The 19536-nt window shown below is 37.8% G+C and overlaps 2 protein-coding genes across 3 annotated transcripts; both read left to right on the top strand.

Moving 5' to 3' along the window:
* The first annotated feature begins 1362 nt into the window (after positions 1-1362).
* LOC110773347 (Leucine-rich repeat (LRR) family protein) lies at positions 1363-9958 on the top strand. Of its 2 annotated transcripts, none has more exons than XM_088252162.1 (21): positions 1363-1523; positions 1674-1737; positions 1851-1987; positions 2082-2168; positions 2398-2473; positions 2746-2820; positions 2958-3027; positions 3110-3187; positions 3294-3354; positions 3461-3539; positions 4831-4921; positions 5502-5562; positions 5644-5711; positions 6306-6370; positions 6672-6809; positions 6973-7077; positions 7308-7432; positions 7563-7659; positions 8121-8195; positions 8751-8806; positions 9536-9958. In XM_088252162.1, exons 1-21 carry the CDS (start codon positions 1459-1461, stop codon positions 9609-9611), a joined length of 1749 nt encoding a protein of 582 aa, XP_088108288.1. In that variant the 5' UTR covers positions 1363-1458; the 3' UTR covers positions 9612-9958. The 2 variants fall into 2 exon arrangements, with proteins under 2 accessions (XP_088108288.1, XP_021833550.1); XM_021977858.2 differs by having other exon boundaries at positions 6300-6370.
* Positions 9959-12161: 2203 nt separating this feature from the next.
* On the top strand, positions 12162-12888 carry LOC110769557 (uncharacterized). Its single transcript, XM_021973552.2, has one exon. It carries the CDS (start codon positions 12169-12171, stop codon positions 12886-12888), a length of 720 nt encoding a protein of 239 aa, XP_021829244.1. The 5' UTR covers positions 12162-12168.
* The last annotated feature ends 6648 nt before the right edge of the window (positions 12889-19536 follow it).

Raw genomic sequence — 19536 nt, 5'->3', positions numbered from 1 at the left:
GAACAGCTGAAATAGTTTGTGGGAGTTTAAAATGTGTATGTCATTATGTGCTTGTTAATTAGAGTTATTGATCATTTGAGAACAGCTGAAATAGTTTGTAGGAGTTTTAAACAGTGTTGGAAAAAAATCGGCCTAGGCGGCCGATTTTTCACAATTGTTGTATGTGATTCCCATATATATGTCATTTTGTGCTCATTAATTAGAGTTATGGATCATTTGAGAACAACTGAAATAGTTTGTAAGAGTTTTAAACAGTGTTGGAAAAATTGGCCTAGGCGGAGCCTAGGCACTAGGCGACCGATTTTTTGCAATCATTGTCTGTGATTCCCACCCAAGATTCCTTTTATGTTATTGTTTTGAAGATTCTGCTCCCAATTTTCCATCTGATAGTTTATTTGCACCAAAGGTATGATGATTGTGGAAATTCAAAATTCCCATCTAGATTCATTGCAAGAATTTCCTAAACTATATGTATTTTGCAAAAATTCCAAAATTTAAGGCTTTAATAATATATGTTATTTCCAAAATTTCCAACAGACCATATGGCACTATCATGGAGGGTGTCAAGTTGGGAGGGTTGTTGATAAAGGATATAGAGTTCTTGGTATTGATTCTCTTAGGGTTATTGATGGTTCAACGTTTTATCATACCCCGGGTGCTAATCCTCAAGCTACTGTCATGACGCTTGGAAGGCAAGTATACTTGGAAACATATCATATATACATAATCTTCACGAAAATCTTATACTAATTGCTGCTTAAACCTGCATTTTGGTTTCGTTTTTTGTGCATGTGGTGCAGGTACATGGGGCAAACGATTCTGCATGAAAGATTAGTCCATGGATCATAAAAGAAAAATAATGGTAGAGGTAGAGCTATAATACTGAAGTTATTTTTGTTGTACAAAGTTGTTCTGCTTTGTGACCAAGCAAGCAGGCAAAGTGACTTTACCATGTGGCTTTGCACAATGCAGGGAAATAGTGTGATTTTATATAGGTGGAATGGAAGGTGGAAGCCATATACAAGCAATTACTAATTTCCTTGATCCCTTTTGTCAGTTGTGGCCATATAGCTTTGTCTGAGAGGATGTTCTTGCTATGTGCTTATAGTTTGGTTCGGAATACATAATTGTGATCATGGTTAGATATCCCCCACTCCAAAGTGTTTTTAGGGCTCTTGTTTCTCGAAATGTCTTTCTCCGAGACTTTACAGTCCATCTTTGAAAATCTTTTTCCTTCATCATTTATTCATCGGAAATGCTATAGCCAAGCGGCTATACTATTTTTAATTTTTAAAAACGTAGTATAACCGTCCGGCTATACGTTTTTAAATTTTAAAAAACGTAGTATATCCGCTCGGCTATACTATTCATTAAAAAACGTAGTATATCCGCTCGGCTAGTACCTGAGATACTAGCGCAGATCCAAAAGCAAACGCAGCGCGCGCAGTACATCAGTCGATGGATCGGGTTATCAAAGCCGCGAGGAGCTCTGGTTCTCTCAATCTTTCAAATCGTAATCTCAGGTAACATTAGACTGATCACCAGTTAAAGAAAGAAATTTTGTCATCTTCATCACGATTTGATAACTCTCTTTTGCAATTAAATTTCCATCACATTGAAAAGCATTGCATTCATATGGGAACTGGTTTTTTGTTTTTCCCTCTAATTGTCAGCCAAGTGCCCGATGAGGTATATAGAAGTACGAGTGCAGTTGGGGACGATGAGAAATGGTGGGAGGTAAATTTGTTTCCTTTATTCATCTAGATCAAGAAAAATATGAAATGGGTGCTTCTAATTCTCCAAGTGTGATGTTTTCCAATCGGACTCATGAACCCATTACTTGTTTTCAGGCTGTGGAGCTACAAAAGCTCATTATAGCTCATAACAACATTGAATCACTGAAAGAAGAGCTGAGAAATTTGCCTCTTCTGACTGTGTTAAATGTCAGCCACAACAAACTTTCCGAGCTTCCAGCTGCAATTGGAGAGTGTGTTCTATGTCGATGTGTATTTGTAATTTGTGTTCGTAGTGATCTTTGTCTTATGTTTTTCTTTAATTGAAATGTCAAACACATTTGGCAGGCTTACCATGCTCAAATCATTAGACTTATCGTTCAACTCAATTCTAAAGTTGCCTGAGGAAATTGGATCAGTAACTTCTCTTGTCAAGTATAGTTTCTCCTTCTACCAATTCCCATTTTCCTTTATATAAAAAAATGTAGTTAAAAGACCAGTAGGATTTATTGGTTTCTTATTACTGTGTTTCATGCATGTCTGTGGGTCGGCGTGTACATGCCCCTTGTGTTTTTTTTGCTTTTCTTGTATTTGGGTTTGAAATGAACAAGAAAGAAAGAAGAATTTGATTTAGGTTAATCAAGTTGTTGTGTGATCCTTCCAGACTTGATTGCTCAAACAATCAGCTTAAAGAACTACCAAGCTCACTTGGAAGATGCTCAGATCTATCAGAATTCAAGGTAATGCTTCACCTAGGTTGATTGTAGATGTGGTGACAAGGCCATGATGCTGGTAAAATTTGACACAGCAATGTCACAAAACCTTGTAGTGTGGTTGTTTAAGTGCTTGTTCTTTTTCCCAAATCTTTGTGCATGTAGATTGGACTTATCTTTTTTTTTCATCTTAATATTCTGTAAACCCGATGCGTGTGTTAGGAAAGGATTCTTTCCTTTATTTTTTAACATAATATCTGGTTCTGATGAAAAAGTAAGTTATGATACTCTTTTTACAGGTGTCGAATAATGTTATCATCAGCTTGCCAGAAGATCTAGCTAACTGTTCAAAATTGATGAAACTAGATGTGGAGGTATGAGCAACATTGTATTTTTAGCACCTGTGATGATGAGTTACCGCTTTTTCTTTTTTCTTTGATTTTGATGTAATCATTAGTATTTGATAAGTTTTGGGGTCTAAAATGCGAATTGGATCATCTGCCTGTGCCAGGGTAACAAGCTAACAATCCTATCTGAGAAGTTGATTGGATCATGGACCATGCTTACAGAACTCAATGCATGTAAATGTCTTGCTGAATGTTTACCTCTACTTGCACATCTTTAGATATGTTGAAACATAGTTTGTGATTGGAACCTGTGCAGCAAAAAATATGCTGAGTGGAATACCAGAGAATATTGGAAGCCTATCTCGTCTTATCCGTCTTGACCTTCACCAGAACAGTGAGTCAATTTTTAATTAAGAAACCTCAAATATTCTTTCTTTGGTGTGATATGAGCCAACCAGTTCAGCTTTCCTATAAGATGTTTATGTTTACGAGTTTTGCAGAAATTTCATCAGTTCCACTTTCAATAAAGGGTTGTTCTTCCCTTGCGGAGATCTATATGGGGTACCACTGTTACATGATGCTTTTTAAGTTTTTAGGAGTGTATGGAATTTAAAGAGAACTTTTGAATCTCTGAGATTTATCTGGCACTTTTAACATCAAATTTTAGGAATAATGCGCTGTCTACATTACCAGCGGAGATGGGGGTGCTTTCTCATCTAGGAACTTTAGATCTTCACTCGAACCAGGTAGCTAGAATTTCATTTTCGTTTTTCGTTATAAATACTGTAAAACTTACTTAGGAGGAACAAAAGTTCTTGACGTACATTGGGAAAGAGTGATGATCTCTTTCTGAAAAGAATTGCTGCTCAAAAGACATGTTTATAAATATTTTCTTGCATCTCAATATGTTTAATGGGTCGTTGAGTTATGAGTCTAGTTGGAAGTGGTCAATTGAAATGTCTTAATAGCGATCTTTTCATTTTAAGATCACTCTAATTCTGCAGAAACTAAGTTCTCTGCATATGTTTCAGCACAACTTTATGACAATTTTCATATCTTTAGAACTTTATAATCACCTAAAATACTGCAACATGATAAGCAGAACTAGAACTCCTTAAGCTCTGCATGCCTGCATCACATGTTAACTTTTGTCTCCTCTTTGATTGTCCAATTATTTGTGCATTGAGAGAAAAATAAACGTTGTAAAGAGAAAACCTAATTTGGACTATTTATCTCTTGATGAGTAGCTCTAGTTTTTACATGAAAAAATTTATTTGTTCCTGAAAAGCACTTAATGGTATCTTTTTAAGTTTTATTACAGTGGAAACTACTGTGAAATCCATGGGTAGAACTCATCCTTGGAAAATCAACTTACAAGGAAAGGGTGCTCTTGTGTATATACACCACATCCCAAAGGTGCCCAAGAAATGTGGGGATATGTTAACAGTCTCCCTTAGTGTCAGAACTAGAGACACTAAGCTCTCCCTCCCCACTCAGGGTTGGAGATACTAACCTGACCTATTGATGTGGTACACCTACTTTGATACCTTGTAAAATCTGTGGGTAAAACTCATCTGTGAAAACCGGCTTACAAGGAAAGGATGCCCACGATTTATATTTCACACATCCCAAAGGTACCTAGGCGATGTGGAACATTGCTAACAACTATCACAAACAATAGCACTTAGAATCTACTAGGCAAGCTTACAGATCAGAGAGAAACTCAGAATGTTATTGAGTTACAAGTTCAGGTAAATAACCTGATTATATAAGAAACAACCTAAGGGAAGGGAGAGGAAATATCACAAGACATGGATAATCCTAGCTAATTTAGAAGTAAAGACTAATTAAGATCCTAATTAAGCTACTATTGACTGTAGCTGACACAATAATTTCCAAAAGGGCAATTGCTAATTCAGAATATTAAATAATGGGATTTCATTTGGGTTCTTGACAATCCAAATGCTCCATGAATTCTTCTGCTGTGTGTTGTACTCCATCTTTGGATAACTAGTTTTAAATTCTGTGTGCATGCAGTTGAAGGAGTATCCAGTGGAGGCATGCAAATTGCGTCTTTCATTGTTGAATCTTTCAAACAATTCATTGTCTGGATTGCCCCCTGAATTGGGTAAAGTTAGCTAATTTTAATTTGTATTCAACAGTATCTGGTATATATTCATCGAAATTCCTAAATCCTGTATGGGTTGCAATGCTCTAAAAAGGTCATGTGTATTTCACATTGTGAGTCATATGAAGGGATAGAATTCTACTCTCGTTGATCCAATTGGAAACAGTTTTTTAAATATATGGATAAGCCCTTTTTAGAAAGACCCATATGTCCTAATTTACTTGTATAATACCAAGAAGTTCTACTTTTAAAATATTTTATTAGAAAGATCCTAATACTAAGTAGACCTTTAATAATCTTTTAAAAGAATAATGGAACTTATCACATAGTGCACTAGTGTTAGCTGTATTTCTCATGGGTGTGGCGGGATTGGGGTGGGTGGGCTGATGAAATGATGAATATTTCCCACAGGAGTGGTGTGGGTGGGAGCGTGGGCGTGTGGATGCACTGGATGCACAAATTGAATGATGATTAAACATTGCTGTTTTCCTGTTTACTTATCTAAGGATTTGAAAGTCCAAATTTGATCATTGTTATGTTTGACTGTAATAAATATTCTTAATCGTTTTTCTCTGTTTAGGCAAGATGACTACCCTGCGAAAACTTTTGCTTACTGGAAATCCTTTACGAACTCTTAGAAGGTGAGAGGCGTTTGTTAGCCCTTTTTTTATTTAATGCTTTTGTTGAGTAAGTATTTATCTAACAAAAAATTTCCTCTTCAGCTCATTGGTTTCTGGATCAACTCCTACTTTATTGAAGCATCTTCGAAGTAGACTTTCTGAGAATGAAGGTATGTTTATCAACAACTCATGTATGTTTTTTTTTGTTTTTTGGTTTTTCTAACATGCTAGTTCTGTAAATTTTCGTGGTATTGTATGGTAGACAATCACTGGACCCCATATGCTTAAGTTGTTAATAAATGGAAGAAAAGCTAATACCCTCCCTCATGTGCAGTCTCTCATGCTCATAGAGACGCGTATAACTGCAGACTGTATAGTTGCAGTTCAACCCTGCAGGTTAACAATCAAGTAGAGGATGGGGTTTGGAGGTCTTGAACAGGACCTCATCAAAATAAAGCTTTAATACAATGTTACAATGTGATAAATAATTGGTTGAAAAATTATATCATTCCTCTCCATATTGAAGGGATTATGTACAAGTGTGAGTACATGAAATACAACACAATTATAAGTCTAAGAAAGAATCAGACATCCTAATTCTAAGTATATTTAGAAGCCTAATTATAAGCATAAAAATTTGGAAATGTCACTGATAATAGCATCCAACATAGTAAAACTTCCAAAAACTCAATAACATGAAATTACAATTTTCAACCAACTTTTGCCTTTAAGTAATTTAATTCGGGATTCTTATGTAGATGCAGAAGCTACAACTACCAAAAAAGAGGATGTTATTGCCATGGCCGCTCGATTATCAATCGCTTCAAAGGTACTGTTCCTTATGTTTCCGAAGAGGATATAAGCTTATCTGAGGATGATCATTTTTATAGCTCAACATATATTTTTTGGGGGGAAGGGGGTTCCTAGAAAATGCTAGCATTTATGATGTGATTTGTGCCCCACGTGCGGTTCATGTATAAGGTTGTTGGTGAACACCCATTTGCCCTTTTGTGGGATCTTGGTTTAGTTGGCTATTCTAGTATAGAGCTCAGAATTCACCTTTTAGTTAGATCCTTCTTTGAGATGCTAAACTTTTGCACTTAAAATTGGTCTTATGGTTTTACATTTAGGAACTTTCTATGGAAGGGCTGGGTTTGACTGGTGTCCCATCAGAAGTATGGGAGTCGAGTGAGGTCACAAAAGTTGATCTTTCTAGGAATTCCATCCAAGAGCTTCCAGTTGAGCTTTCGTCATGTGTCTGCCTTCAGGTAAATATCATTGTACATGGGTTTTTCTGTCTACTGACTTGCAGGATTTTATTTGTTTGTTTGTTTAAATTTGCTTGTTAAGTTCTTATAAATACAAAATAAAAATCTGCTGTTATGTTGATTGTGTATGTAAGTCATCCTTATATTTTATCCAAATGCGCAGACTTTAGTTTTATCCAGGAACAAGATTGAAGACTGGCCAAGTGCAATTTTAAGGTCACTTCCTAATCTGTTGTGTTTGAAGCTGGACAATAATCCACTAAGACAGGTAAATCTTTGTAGCTGGTACAATAGTCTTTTTCATACTTTCTTAATATAGAAGAGTTTTAAAGAGAAACAAGGAAGGGACATGGTTCATGACAAATATAATTCTCAGAACCAAATTTTTAATACCATGCTGTAGGACCACTGTCCAAAAGCTTAAGCTGTTGAGGAATGGGCCAACAATGTACATCAAGCTAACTGATCTGAGTACCTTCCTTATTTCTTGACTTGTAGATTCCACTGGATGGATTTCAAGCAGCCCCTATGCTTCAGGTTCTCGATCTAAGTGGTAATGCAGCTTCATTACCAGAGCATCCATCATTTTCCAGCTTACCACAATTGCAAGAGCTTTACCTGAGGTTAGTGAAGTTGTGACACACAGGAACACACGTTCACGAATATAGAGAATATGTATGCATGTCTGCTTGTAGATATTGGAGTTTTCAATAACATCTCAGCTGTTTGCATACATCTATTTTCACCTGACAGACGAATGCAGCTACGAGAAGTCCCATCAGATATCTTGAGTTTGCAGCAACTGCGGATCCTTGACTTAAGCCAAAATTCCCTCCGATCGGTTCCAGTGGTAACATATTCTTTGATTAAGAATATACATCTGATACCCTTCATAGGTTTAAAACTTAGACTTGTCAGGAGACACCTGTAGAGGTTTTATGATAATAATAATAATAGAAACAACTCTAATTGGTAGAAATTTAAAGAGTTTAAAGTGTTCTTATTGAAGTTGGGAGAAATGTTGGAGTCATTAGGGGTCAGAGAGAGGAGGTGGGCCCAGAATTTCATTGGAGTTTGACTGCATTCTTTTGTATCCATATGGATATTGGGTGTTCTGTTTTTCTTTTAGGACCACATACACCTTGGCTAAGTGGTCCTAAAAGAAGGAAATCCTCTAAATGGATTGATAAAATGTTCATTTTAGGTTATTCTCAGTTCATAAATCATGTCTGTCCACAGACAGCTTTTCCTCTTGTGGTACATTAATTGCTATTCGAATTCTTGATTGTCTCTGTTAATATTGACATGCAGGAAGTCAAAAATCTTACTTCACTCACTGAGCTAGGCCTATCTGACAATGACATCTCAACGCTTCCCCCAGAGTTGGTCAGTATATGAAAACCTTTCATAATTGGATTGGTTTCTTTGGTCATGACTACAACGAATGACAACATGAATTACCATGTTGTTCTTTATTAGAGAGTATAGATTCCATAGACTCATCTGATTGACTATATAAAATGGGCGGCCCAGTGCATGAGGCTCCTGCCATTCTGGAGTCTAGGGAGGGTCAGATAGACACAGCTTTTTTGGCCCCATAAAGCATAGTCTACCTAAAAAAGTGGTTATAAATTCTTATATTACCAGAAGTATGGTCCTGTAGTGGTTGGCTCAGTCCCGAAAAATTTAGTAAAAGCCAATAACTTGAATATTTCCTTTCGTAGATAAGGTCACTGATCATTTTTTTTCATCAATGCATTTCCCCTAGCTTATGTAACTATAAATATTTCCTACTCTTCTGGATCTTTGTTTTGAAGTAATATTAAGTTGTGCTCAACTTCAAATATCACATTACATGTATGTTGTCTACTAGCTCACATAATATTTTTGTCCAGACTGACTTTGTTACTTTATTCTAACGTAGACAGTTTCTTTGATCAGGGTTTGCTTGAACCTAGCTTACAGGCCTTAAGACTTGATGGAAATCCATTAAGAAGGTATGCTACTTTTTTCGTCATGTCCTATAAGTTTCACTGGAAGGTTTGTTGTCATTCTGTAGTTTTGTGATATTAATAGTTGTACAAAAACAAAAACAATTTACTCAAAGATAAAATTTAGGTCAGTCAAGTTTTATTACTGGCTTACTGCCAGATTCCTTGATTGTCTGGGCGATATGGTTCAAGGATGTATGGCAACCACTGGGGTGTGGCCTCGTGCATTAGTCAAGCAGTAAACAATGTCATTGATAATATTGTTACGAATTTATGCACTGGGGGACAAAGTGCAAGGCAAAAGTACACCTTTAAGGTTTGCCTCTGGCAGAAACCTAAGACCAATTGGAGCCTGATCCCTCGCTCCAAATCTGACTGCTCGAGTTCCTATTTGATGTGGATTTTGAGCCCCAAGGTTACAATCATCATATAGATTGCTTATAGTGCTAAAAAGGCGTAGTTAAATGAGATGCTAATTACTGAAACGTACCCTAGACAATCCCTTGCTTTCAATTCCTTTATGAACCAGGAAACTGGTGGGGAAGCACAAGTTGCATATTTTCCTATAAGAGGCCAAAAGATAGATTAAAAACACAAAAATATCAGCTAGGCAATGCACTCCATCCAAATGCATGTTAATTGGTCATGCTTCCCACTGCAAAGTAAATCCCATTAAATTCTTTGCTGTCCTATGCATCATGACCCTTCCCATTTTATGTATATATACTTGAACAGCATCCGGAGGACGGTTTTAGACAGAGGAACCAAAGCTGTTCTGAATTATCTCAAGGACAAAATTGTTGAAGCTTAGAATCTCTGCACATCACTTCTTGTCCATCCAGACGTGCTGTCCCACTCTTTTCGCATGCCCAAGTTCTTGATTTGAAGACTGCGGTGCTTGTATGGCTCGTGTGTGTGTCGTGTCGCAGCTTGTATCATTTGAGTTTATTATTGATTTTTGGATTCCATTATCATGGAATATACATGCTAAGCTTCCACACCCCTACCTATTTAAATTCCAGATCAATTGTGTGTTTCGTTTTGTTGTTGTAATTGGAGCTTAGACTTGTGAGTGCTATGTGAATGTACCAATAAATACATTTTACAGATAATAATAACAAGGCTTTTTATCACAAAACGTCCCTGACGTTTGCGAAACTATCAGATTGCATCCTTAAAGTTTTTTTGTATTACTCATGGTCCCTAACGTTAATATGGGTGCTCTTAAATAGTCTTTCTGTTAAAAAAACTGTTAAATCCGGGGATATAATCGTCAAATCAATCTAAAATTATAAAATATATATATAATTTTCATTTCTTCTCAAGTCTCCTTCGTCCCTCTCTTCCTCCATTCTCATTTCTTCTCCCCATCTGTGTTGCTGAATTTTCCTTTTTTTTATTTTTTTATTTTTTCCTTCCATCTCCCTCCCTTCTCTCGCACTCTTCGTCTCCTTCCTCCCTTTCTTCTTCCATTCTCATTTCTTCTCCCATCTGCGTGGCTGAAGTTTTCTTTTTTTCCTTCCATCTCCCACCCTATGTCATGTTGATAATTTCCCACATCTTTGGTGTTTGCAAGCTTCTGTTGTTCCAAAATACAATTGCCCACTTCACTGTTTGAGCTAGTTTCTGTGAAAGTTTATCTCTTTGGTGGGTTTGGGCATCATTTGGATCTTAAAGACAGAGATGTCTTTGGCTGTTTTCAGGTGTTGTTGTTTGGTGGGTAGGAAATGAATGTGCTTGAGGAGGAACAAACTGCTTTTGAGATTGGGGTTGTGGTTCCAAAGAGAGATGTGAAGGAAGAAGATAAAGCTTCTGACTGTGTGGAGATGTTGGTAGATGAGTTTAGAAATTTGGGTTTGGTAGTTGAGAGAGTGCATGGCGTTGTTGATGAGTTTATGAAGGTTTGTGTTTCTACTTTTGCTCTTATTTTCCTGCCGTGATTTTTCGTTTGGTTTTTCAGTAATTGATTTATATTACGAAGGAGACGAAGAGTGCGAGAGAAGGGAGGGAGATGGAAGGAAAAAATAAAAATAAAAATAAAAATAAAAATAAAAGGAAGGAAAATTCAGCAACACAGATGGGGAGAAGAAATGAGAATGGAGGAAGAGAGGGACGAAGGAGAGTTGAGAAGAAATGAAAATTATATATATATTTTATAATTTTGGATTGATTTGACGATTATATCCCCGGATTTAACAGTTTTTTTAACAGAAGGACTATTTAAGAGCACCCATATTAACGTTAGGGACCATGAGTGATAAAAAAAAACTTTAAGGATGCAATCTGATAGTTTCGCAAACGTCAGGGACGTTTTTTGATAAAAAGCCTAATAACAATATTACAGATCAACACCTTTAACAGTATCAGATTTTTCCTGTTCTCGTAATTGGAATTTTGCTTCGTTTCCTCTTATTTTATTTTATTTTAATCTTTTTATTTTCCATTTTACCCGTGAAAACTTAAAACAAAGGAGATTTTAAAATAAAATAAAAAACTGACAAGGTCACCTCATTTTCTCTGCATGAATACTGTGAGTGAGACAGAGAGCACCACTATCACCATGGTTCTGGAAATCTCCATTGTTGCTTCCTTTAATTTGGCAAGTTCAATTAGTAGAACCTACAGGTTATAGCTACTGGCTTAGCTGTGATTTTCCCCAAAATGTAGCTTCAAAAGTACACTGTATTGTTGATCATTAATTAATGTTGTTGTTCTTTGAATATTTGATTTGCTTATTCTCTTTGGATTTTCTATATAATTACGAATGACCATGTTGCAAAATAACACGGGCATGAAAAGTACCAAGAGAATTGGATTTTCTTTCAATTTTCCCGCATTTTCCCGGGAAGCAAGCAAAGGCCTTGGGACAATTGGTTAGTTGCTTGCTCAGCAAGTTTCGTACCGCGCTTAGTTATACATTTTGCCCGAAATGTTTGCTGTAGTGATTTTTCTCTCTCTTTCTTTTTCTAGAACTGCCCCGTAGTTGTGATTTTTAGTTGGGGTTTTCAGTTTTGCACTTCAAATTTTAATTAGTACATTGATCCAACGTAAGACTTCTATACAAAGAAAATGCAACAAATATTTAAAAAAACTAAAACAATTAAATTCAAATTTCCTTTTTTTTTTTAATGAAAAAAAGTTTAGGGGAGGGAGAGCAATATTTCTTTTTGGATAGCAATATGAAAATATTTTCATTTTCGTTTATATTGTTGGTAAGAAGATAAAAGTTAAAAAGCTAAGGTAAAAATTAGATCCTTACAGTGAGTCGGTTCGGTTACTCGCTATGGGCCCTATAAAATCCCCATTCAACCGTGGCCTCCAAGAAATTCTCTCTGCAACTAAAAACTGAGCGACTGTGAGAGACAAATATGGTGCTGGATATCACCGTCGAGCGCCACCCCAACGTCAACGACATCGGCACGGACGCCTACACCGTCCACGTGGAGTCCCATCGCATCCTGACAGTCGCTACCTTCTCCGAAGCCACCGTCACCAAATGGCTCAAGCAAGTCCTCAAGTTCACCAAATCCACCATTCTCGTTGGCGTCGCTGCCGAGGTCGACAACACGCGCGGGTGGCTCAGGAAGAAAGATCCGCCGTACGACATGCTATGCATGACCATCGGATGCCATTGCCTCATCTACCAGTACTTTGACGACAAGCCGGCTGGCTTACTCGTCTCCTTCCTTGCAAACCCTAGGGTTTTCGCCGTGGGCCGCGACATGGCCAATCTCTGCAGGAAGCTCAAGGCGGACCACGGCATCGAGATCCGGAACGCCGTCGACGTCAACGATCTGACGGTCAGGGGGCTGGGGAGGGACGACCTGGGTCTCGGCCGCTACGGCCTGGACCGGCTCGCGAAGGCCGTGCTGGGAAAGAAAATGGACGTGGTTAGGCCTGAGGAGGAGCTCTTTTGGCACGGGGAGTATGAGTCTTTTTGGAGCATGAATTGTGAGGTGGTCAAGTTCTATACTGTTGATGTGTATCTGTGCTACTTGATCGGTTCAGAGTTGATCGACGCCATTGACGGTGCTGCTGACCTTAAGAAGATGAAGAACAAGAAGAAGAAAAACAAGAAGGACAAGTAGGCAAACCCGGCATCCTCAAAGATCGATGGAGAGCGACTGGTCTGAGAGTCTCTTTCTTAACGTACCTACGGACTATTATCCTTTTGTTGATTTCATGGTCTGTTGTTTTGTTTAGCTAATTTGAGCTCGTGAATTAGGGTTCCTAATTGCTTGTTATTTGCTTTTATTTCCCCAAAATTTAGCTTGAGAGTTGGTATCGTACTGGAATCTGATCAGTGTTTGTTCATGTTGACTTTCACAGAGAAAAGTAACAGAATCACTTGGATTTTCTTCTTTTATTTTTTTCTCGCTCTTTCTCGGGAAACAAACAGGTGATAACAATATTAGTTAGCTTGGCTGAGAGAAGGGGACCGTAATACCAAATTTTTCCATCTGTCTACCATTATTCGTAGAAGAAGGAACAAACTGGAAGGCCTTACTAATGCCCAAGGTATGTGGACTAATGATAAAAAAGAAATGGAAAATATCATTGTTGATTATTTCAAGACTCTTTTTGCTGTTCAAACAATGAGGTACTCTAATGCTGATCTTCCCCAGCTTTTTCCTAGATTAGGGACGTCTGAGTTGGGTAATCTCAATTGTGATATTAATCCTCAAGTCATAAAGGATTGTTTGTTCAGTATTGGGAGCTTAAAAGCCCCTGGCCCGGATGGTTTCCCTGCTAAATTCTATCATGATTTCTGGGATCTCTGTCAGGGTACCTTTATTGAGCTAATTGCTGGTTGTTTTAGCTCTGCTAGCATACCTGATGCTTTAAATGACACTTTGATTACCCTTGTTCCGAAAGTGGCTAGTCCTAGCTCTGTTTCTCAACTAAGGCCTATCAGCCTATGTAATACTTTATACAAGGTGGTGTCTAAGATCATTGTTCAGAAACTCAGGCCTCTCATGCAGAAGATTGTCAGTCCTGCTCAAGCTAGCTTCATCCCTGGCAGGCAGATTGTTGACAACATTATTGTTGCTCAAGAGGTCCTTCATAAATTTAGAAATTCTAAAGGTAAGAAGGGTTTCATTGCTTGGAAAATTGACCTCTCCAAAGCCTACGACAGACTTCATTGGGATTTCATCTATGATGTGTTATGGGAAATTGGGATTATAGGTAAATTGCTTGTTCTTATCATGCAGTGCATTAAGTCTGTCAGGTACCAAGCCATCCTTAATGGTGAGCTTACTGAAAGATTCTCTCCTAATGCTGGGATCAGACAAGGTGACCCCCTCTCCCCCTACATCTTTGTTCTGTGCATGGAAAAGCTTTCCCATATTATCAATGATCATGTTTCCTCTAGAGCTTGGAAGTCTGTTAAGGTTGCCAGAAATGGTCCTGCTATATCCCACCTCTTCTTTGCTGATGATCTTATTTTATTTGGGGAAGCCTCTATACAGCAAGCTAAGCTTATGAAGCATTGTCTTGATTTATTTTGTGGTGCTTCAGGTCAGCAAGTTAATTTTGATAAATCCAGAATTTGTTGCTCTCCTAATACTGAGTCTGGTATTGCAGCTTCTATTGCTAATATTTGTGGGTCTCCCCTTACTGATTGTCTCGGAAATTATCTTGGTGTCCCTTTGATCCAGTCTAGAATTACCAAGGATACTTACTCTGGGATTGTTGACAAAGTGCAACGTAGACTGGCTTCTTGGAAGAGTCACACATTATCTATGGCAGGTAGATTAACTTACTTGCATGCTGTTACCTCAGCGATTCCAATTTATACTATGCAAACTGTTGATCTTCCCATGTCTACTTGCAACCAGCTTGACAAGCTTAACAGGGATTTTTTGTGGGGTTTTACTGGTGATAAAACTAAAATCCACCTTGTTAATTGGGACACTGTGTGTCAGCCTAAGAGCTTTGGTGGTCTAGGCATAAAAAAAACCCATTGTATGAACCAAGCGTTGCTTGCCAAGACTGGTTGGAAAATTGTCCAAAAGGATCAGGGTCTTTGGTCTCAAGTTCTGAATGGTAAGTATCTAAAAGATCAAAGTTTGCTTGCTGCCCCTAATCTCAAATTCTTGAATTGCTCTACTACTTGGAGAGGTATTCTATTCGGTTCTAAAATTGTTTCTAAAGGGCTTAAATGGAGAATTGGCAATGGTGACAATATCTTGTTCTGGAAAGATAATTGGGCAGGTTGTGGGCCTCTTGAGAACTTCGCCACCATTCCTCTTTCTGATGACTCGCTTGAGTGGACTGTGAGTGATTTCCTCACAGAGCAAGGTTGGAACACCAATTGGCTTCTGGGTTGTCTCCCTTTGGATGTGGTGCATAAAATTCATTGTATTCATGCTGGTTTTAATCATAGTGAGGTGGACTCTTGTATTTGGCAGCATACCTCCAATGGTGAATTCTCAGTGAAAACAGCTTATCTCTCTTTGTTTACTGAGGAGACTAATCATACTTGGAATTGGGATATTATCTGGAAGCTGCATGTCCCTCCCAAAATAAAAACCTTTGTTTGGCTGCTGTTTCATGGTAAGCTCCTAACTAATGTCCAACGTGTTAGAAGGAACCTTGCTTCTAATCCTAATTGCCCTTGTTGCAACGTTTCCATGGAGTCTTTGGACCATCTTTTTCGCAGGTGTAGTCATGCGGCTAGAATGTGGAATGCCATTGGTATTCCTAATCAAATTGCTCACTCATTCTCTATGGATTTCAAGGACTGGCTTCTCATCAATATTAAGGCTAGTTTCAGCTGCATGCAAGGTATCCCTTGGTCCTCTCTTTTCTTGGCCTCCCTGTGGTTTTGTTGGAAATGGCGATGTAAGAAAGTTTTTTATGACACCTTTACTCCTCCTCCTTGGCCCCAAATTCCAATCATCCAGTTTACTAGGGTGTGGCTGGTGGCTAATTGCTCCAGGAATTCTAAGGCCCCCAAACAAATTCTCAAGTTACATTGGTCTCCGCCTAGTGCTGGCTGTTTTAAAATTAATGTGGATGGTAGCTGTATGGGTGAGCTGGGATCTATTAGTGCTGGTGGCATCATAAGGGATTCTACGGGTGGCTGGATTAAGGGCTTCGTCACAAATTTGGGGTGTGGCAAAATCCTTGAAGCTGAATTATGGGGTATTTTCAGAGGCTTATCTCTTACGTGGAATGAAGGTATTCGAAGAATTAAAGTGGAGAGTGACTCTGTTACTGCTGTTTCCTTAATTAATGGAGAGACTAGGCCTAGTCACCCTCTCTCTAGCCTCATACACAGTTGCAAAAACATGCTGTTGCGTGACTGGGAGTGTTCCATTTCTCATATTTATAGATAGCAAAACATTGCTGCTGACCATATGGCTCATATTGGTCAAAGCTCCAATTTGGGTTATCATGTTGTTGATCTCCCCCCTCCTTCTATTGTAAGCCTCTTGGCAAATGACTCTGTTAGAATGACCACTGCTAGGCTTGTCCCAGTGTAGTTCTCTTTTTGGTCTCTTTCTTGGGCTTCGGCCCTCCTTGTAACCGAAAAAAAAAAAAAATTAGTTAGCTTATATTCAGTTAAGCTGTCACGTGTGTGCTCACGTGTTGTTAGTTAGTATTACCTGTAATTAGTTAGACTGTTAAGTCGTGCATAAGAATTTGTAATTTCCTTCCTCTTGAGTCTTAGTAATGTACTGGTTCTTCGCAGTAATTTTTCCGAAAACGGTGGGCTGTAGTAATTCTTTCACTCTCGTTTTCCGGTACTAGTCGTTGTACGCTGCATGCTCGCCGTACGGGATTTGAGGAACATACGCGGCAAAGTGCGCGACTAGTTGCACGACTCCTGGCTATGAACGACACGTTAATTGATTTAGCATGGTATAAAAATAAATAAAATATATTATACGATGCGATTTAAGTTGAATATAACTAGACCTTTTTTTTTTTTTTTTTTAGGTGAGACCCAAGGGTATCCACCGCCGACAGTAGTGACTAATCCATTTCGCCGCGGGAGCTCTCCCAATGGAGGTAAACGGCTGGCCATGTAATGCGCTCCATTCCCATGGGCGGGGATCGAACCCCCAACCTCATGATTAAGGAATGAGGTGAGCTACCACCACACCACATAATGTGATATAATTTTCAAATGGGTAAGCCTTAGTCTTTGAATCATGGACGAGAAGCAAGCAAGGTCTCTATTACATTCTATCGTACCATAAAGCGAATTATTGTTTGATATTTTTAGTCTGCCATGAGCATATAATAGTCGATGAACGATTTTAGAATGTAACCGGATAGCTTTGGATTCCGAATTAGGTTTTTTATATATAAATTTTGCTGTCTATATTGTTGGTAATAATGCGAAACCCATTATGCCCTCAAAATCAATAACACGAGTTTGCTACTGAAATGCTGGATTTGGTGGATTGCAAATTTAATGTGTGCCCCAATACCCAAAATCATACACAAATGCCAAGTTTATTTCCCAGTGCATCTATATATATAAAGCAAAAGGCAGAGAATGATAAAACATTCAAAATACCAGAAAATATATTTGGTTAATGAAAACATTAAGAATTGAAATTATTAATTAAATGAGGATAATATGTGTGAAGCCGGGCGGCTATACTATTTATATATATCCAGAGTCTAAGAGCCACGTTATGCAATTATACTATTTTTTAAAAAAATTAGTAAAAATAGTAAAGCCTCCGATTTACTTATATTTCAAGGGATATATCGTTATCGTTTTAGGTATCGGGAAAAAATCAACAAAAATGACAGATATAGACATTGAAACACATAATTTTAGTGTAAAACTTTCATAGATGTTATGTACATTATCAATGAATGTATTGAACAAATAAAACTCAAAATTTACTAATAATAAGATATACATGTGATGAAATATAAGTAGTATGTAATGCGCATGAATGAAAAGTTTGAAAATAAAATGTTGATTAGAATGAATAAACCATGCATAAATCCATAGTTTGTTTAAACATTGGATTACAATTTAGATAAGTGTCCATCTACATAAATGAAGAGCTCCTATGAGATTCAAACAATGAGGAACAACCATCTAGATTCATACAATAGTCATACCAAGTCATGTAACCCGAGCAGTTTGTAAGCCATGTTTGAACATAGTGCACATAGGTCTCTCTTGAGCTCCCTACTATCCTCCCATATATGGGATAGTTAGGATTAACCCAACTAGTATGTCCATAATTTATTTCACCATCTTGAGCTCCATAACTAGTTCCATTATAATCAGACATGACATAACCCAGTATCGGTGTCGACAATTGAAAATACCGTATCGGCCGATATTTCAATCCTTGGATCAGATTGGAGTTGATCGACGCCATTGACAGTGTTGCTGGCCCTAAGAAGAAGAAGAAGAACAAGTAGCTAGAATGGTTATCTAGCTATGAGCGATGGAGAGCCACTGATCTGAGCATCTCTCTCTGTACAACGTACATACTATTATCCCTCTGTTGATTTCATGGTCTGTTGTTTTGTGTTTAGCTAATAATTTTAGTAGTGGATTAGGGTTCCTAAATGCCAGTTAATCACTCTGAATCTCAATGTTGTTGTTACTGATTAGCTGTGATTTCCCCCAAAAATATGTAGCTTAAGAGTCGCTGTAGTGCTCATCAATATGCCTGTTCAATGTTGTTGTTCTTTGAATCTGTGTTTTGTTGTGATATTCGGATATTTCTCACATATAAGTAATATTTTCATGTTGTTGTTCTTTGTTGTGTTTTTTTGTGAAGAGGTATTCAGAGACTTGGATTTTCTTTGATTTTTCTCGAGTTTTCTGGGGAAACAAACAGGGGCCTAGAATTGCTTCCTCAGCAAGTTTAGTGGTTATAGACTTATAGTACTCTGCATAGCTGTAATTTTTGCCAAAATGATTGCTGCTGTAATTTTTGCCAAAATGATTGCTGCTGTAATTTTTTACCTTTTTCCTTTACTGGTGAAAGAGTCAGTAGTCTCTGCAGTTCATTTGCAGCGAGACGTGGGTATGCACTATGCTTTACATGCTACGCGCCAAAACGCGTGGCTTGTTCCACGACTTCGTTTTGGTTGATGCGTGCGTGGTTGGTTTGGTTAGTCTCGTTCCATTCATTGGTTAGAGGATATGCCCGGTATAAAAAGATAAGGATATAAGATGGTTTTTTTTTTTTTTTTTTTTGGGTGTTGAGAAAGTATGAGATGGAATTTAAGTTGAATATAGTCCATTTAATTACATTTTAAAAAACATGATATTATTATTTCATTTGACCAAGAAATACTATGAATTTCAAATGGGATTTCTATTTGTTCTTACTTGGAATTTAGGCAGACTGTGTCAACATCCCAGAGCAGTTAGCCTTTCCAACAAAAGAAAAAAGAAAAAGAGATGTTCGTTTTGAATAGAAAATGGGCCCTTCTGGACAAAAAACGGTTGTCTCACTAACATTTGTGATATCATGCCAATGACACGTCACACAAGAGCCATATGTCCGAGAGGAAAAAAACTTACCTATCCTATAACAGGGATAACACTGTTTTGTTATCTCAGGTCAATAACACAATGACACGTGGAAAAGTTATCATATGCGTAACTACGTTATTAGCCGGGGATAGCAAAAAGAGCTATTCCTATTACATGAGAGTTTCTCTTATCTGACAGATACTACTCGTACGTCTAAAGTTCATCAAATCAAAATCAATAATATGCGTCTGATAATGAAATG

The sequence above is a fragment of the Prunus avium genome, chromosome 4 (assembly GCF_965620075.1).
Source record: "Prunus avium chromosome 4, drPruAviu1.hap1.1, whole genome shotgun sequence".
Lineage (NCBI taxonomy): Eukaryota > Viridiplantae > Streptophyta > Magnoliopsida > Rosales > Rosaceae > Prunus > Prunus avium.
Note: the sequence above shows the minus strand (reverse complement) of the source record. Positions and strands in the feature narration are given on the sequence as shown.

Excerpts from the sequence above, each read along its gene's own strand:
- LOC110773347 (XM_021977858.2), top strand. The coding sequence starts at position 1,459 with ATGGATCGGGTTATCAAAGCCGCGAGGAGCTCTGGTTCTCTCAATCTT. Across the intron at positions 1,988-2,081 it reads CTTCCAGCTGCAATTGGAGA|GCTTACCATGCTCAAATCAT; the intron begins GTGTGTTCTATG and ends CACATTTGGCAG. Across the intron at positions 7,433-7,562 it reads TTGCAAGAGCTTTACCTGAG|ACGAATGCAGCTACGAGAAG; the intron begins GTTAGTGAAGTT and ends TTCACCTGACAG.
- LOC110769557 (XM_021973552.2), top strand. The coding sequence starts at position 12,169 with ATGGTGCTGGATATCACCGTCGAGCGCCACCCCAACGTCAACGACATC.